The sequence below is a fragment of the Montipora capricornis genome, chromosome 3 (assembly GCF_036669925.1).
Source record: "Montipora capricornis isolate CH-2021 chromosome 3, ASM3666992v2, whole genome shotgun sequence".
Taxonomy (NCBI): domain Eukaryota; kingdom Metazoa; phylum Cnidaria; class Anthozoa; order Scleractinia; family Acroporidae; genus Montipora; species Montipora capricornis.
In genome coordinates, this window is record NC_090885.1 from 35,195,502 (window position 1) to 35,198,001 (window position 2,500).

Below are 2,500 nucleotides of genomic sequence, written 5' to 3' on the forward strand. Positions count from 1 at the left end.
TGCTTCAGTAAGCACACAAGTAAACAAAAATATTTGCTTTTCTTTTGCGGTCTGGTTACTTTGTCGTCAAATGTTACGTGCGGAATTGTTTCACTATGTTTGTATTTCTTCACACAGGCTTGGTACCATTTTGTCAGATCACTTGGTCAACGACTCACATTTAAGGAAAGGAGATCGTCAATACAAAGATTTAATTGCCGCTTGCGAGGTCTGTAGCCGCTCAAATGCGCTGGCCGCATGTGTTCGCACGGGTTTCTGCGCTGCTTACAGCTTACTTAAAATTCTGCTCAGGATCAGTTTGGGGCTGGCTCGGTTGAAGAAACACGAGACCCTTGATTCACCACATTGATCGCGGGTCCTTAACACCTAGGGTCGATTATTCGAACACTGAGAGTTTTAGTTATGTTGAATGATCGTAAAATAAAGGCTTTTCGTTGTCGAAAACGGTTTCGAGAAGGCACGCTCAGAAGAAATTCATAAACTTGAAGCAACTAATTTTCAAGTTTTGGAGACTGACTTCATGATTGTTTGAAACCGCGTAGTCCACGTTAAACTGCGTTCAAAAACCGGCCTCAAGAATCTTAACTGGAATGACAAAAAAAAATGCTAGTTTTACGACGAGATTTTTTTAATGGTTGGGCTTCCCTTGATAAATACTACAGATTTTCAAGTTACAACCTCGGTTGTTCTCGGTGTAGTTAACGATCTCTGCTAGGATGCCAGATTCTGAGCTAATGAGTACATGACGTTAGGCTACTCACCTGAACCTGTAACCTGGAACCTGCAGTCGGAACTCAAAACGTATTTTAAGCTACAAAAAGAAACAGTCGGGAGAATGGTAGTAAGATATACTGCATATAATAATAATGTGTGATCTAAATAACACATTTTCAATCTGGATATATTGAAATGCGCCTATCTGTTAAAGGGTAATTTAAGTGCTATCTTTGCAACGACAACGCTACAAAACAAGAGCATCATTATTGAAAAGAGACAAAATAATCTTGCGGCACGGATTTCAGCCCATATTTTTGTGGTACTCTGCTTAACAACGACGTGAAATTACTAAATTTGAGGTTTTGACGACATTGTGACCATAAAAAGTTTTCTTTTTCCTCTGAAATCGCTTGTACCAAATTCACTTTTGGGATACTGTTTGTGAACGAAATGGAGTAATCATTTGCGGGAGACTTGCGAAAGTGCAAAGGAAATCCCCGTGCAAAACGGACGCAACAACTCCCAACATTTTTGGGATGTGTTATGCGCGTGCGTGGCCCCAACGATGTTGGAGGAGCTGTGCAGCCGGAGCCAACATTGTTGCGCGACGCTTCGGCGATCACGGAACAAAAGAAATGTTCCAGTTGTTGGCTCAAGAGTTTGACCAGTTTCAAACCTCGTGCAACAAACCCCAACACATAACACGTAACAACATTCAACAGGGTGTGCAAACGAACGCAACATGTGACACCCAACAATGTTGCGTCCGTTTGCACGGGGCGTTATATTTTGAGGTGACGTTTTCGTGGACGTCGCCGTCGTAGCTCGTGGAGTGCCCCTTGGAGTACCTCATGGAGTACTCCTTGGACTACCCCTTGGAGTACCCCTTGGAGTACCTCAGGTAGAGTATTGGCCTCGTGTCCAGGTGACAAGAAGAGCTTTTGTTGACAATGTAACAATCTGTTACAATAGGCCATTTTACAGTTGTTTGCTCAGTGACCTGGCCTATGAATGGCTGCGAGGCTGCCGGTGACCTTGAATTGATACAGACCTCACTGCATTTATCGTGTAAATTGTGTTGTTGTGATTCAAATTAGTCCACATTAACATTAGAAAAGCACAAGGTTTGTATCAAAACAGGGTCACCGACAGCCTCGCTTCCATTCTTAAGCCAGGTAACTTAGCTACAACTGTAAAATGGTTTGTTATCAAACATGACGACGCACAGGAAATTTGAAAACAAAAAAACCGATTCTGAGATACAGTTATTTCGGATACAAACGTTTTTTCGAAGAAATGTAAATTTGATTGTAGGCAATGTCGTTAAAAGTTATTGTTTATGAGATTGGAGGTTCTCTTTTAATGAATGTTCATTGCCTCCTTGAGCTGGTAATGAGTTTGTAGGTTTCAGCTTAAAACGGACGTTAACGTTTGATTTTTTTGTGCACAGCACCTTTCTCGAGCGGCAACAAACCTGAGCAGGCTGGGTCACAGGCGAGAGGCTATCAAAGCGATGTTGAAACATGCTGCTATCAAAAGAGCCTTTGCTTACGACTGTGGCATCCCTGTGGAAAGGCAAGACTACTTCTTGGAGGTACAGTGCCGAGCAGGAACAAAAACAACTTTTGTCATAACGATCAGCCTAATTGACCACTTTCGAAAATACCATAATACTCTTTGTTTGTCCCTCCAAATTTTGCATAAGCATTGTTTCCAGTGTCTCTTGGGACTTACAATGGCCCCAAGAGAAAACAAAAACAATGCTTACGCAAAATTTAGAGGG

At 42.1% G+C, this 2,500-nt stretch overlaps 1 protein-coding gene across 1 annotated transcript in view; it reads left to right on the forward strand.

Annotated features, from left to right (window-relative positions):
* LOC138040949 (cilia- and flagella-associated protein 46-like) overlaps window positions 1-2,500 on the forward strand; it is a 123,180-nt gene that overhangs the window by 93,510 nt on the left and 27,170 nt on the right. The window contains exons 41-42 of the mRNA XM_068886682.1: window positions 118-208; window positions 2,168-2,311. Of these exons, the coding sequence (XP_068742783.1) occupies window positions 118-208; window positions 2,168-2,311 (235 nt within the window). The remainder of the gene's footprint in view (window positions 1-117; window positions 209-2,167; window positions 2,312-2,500) is intronic.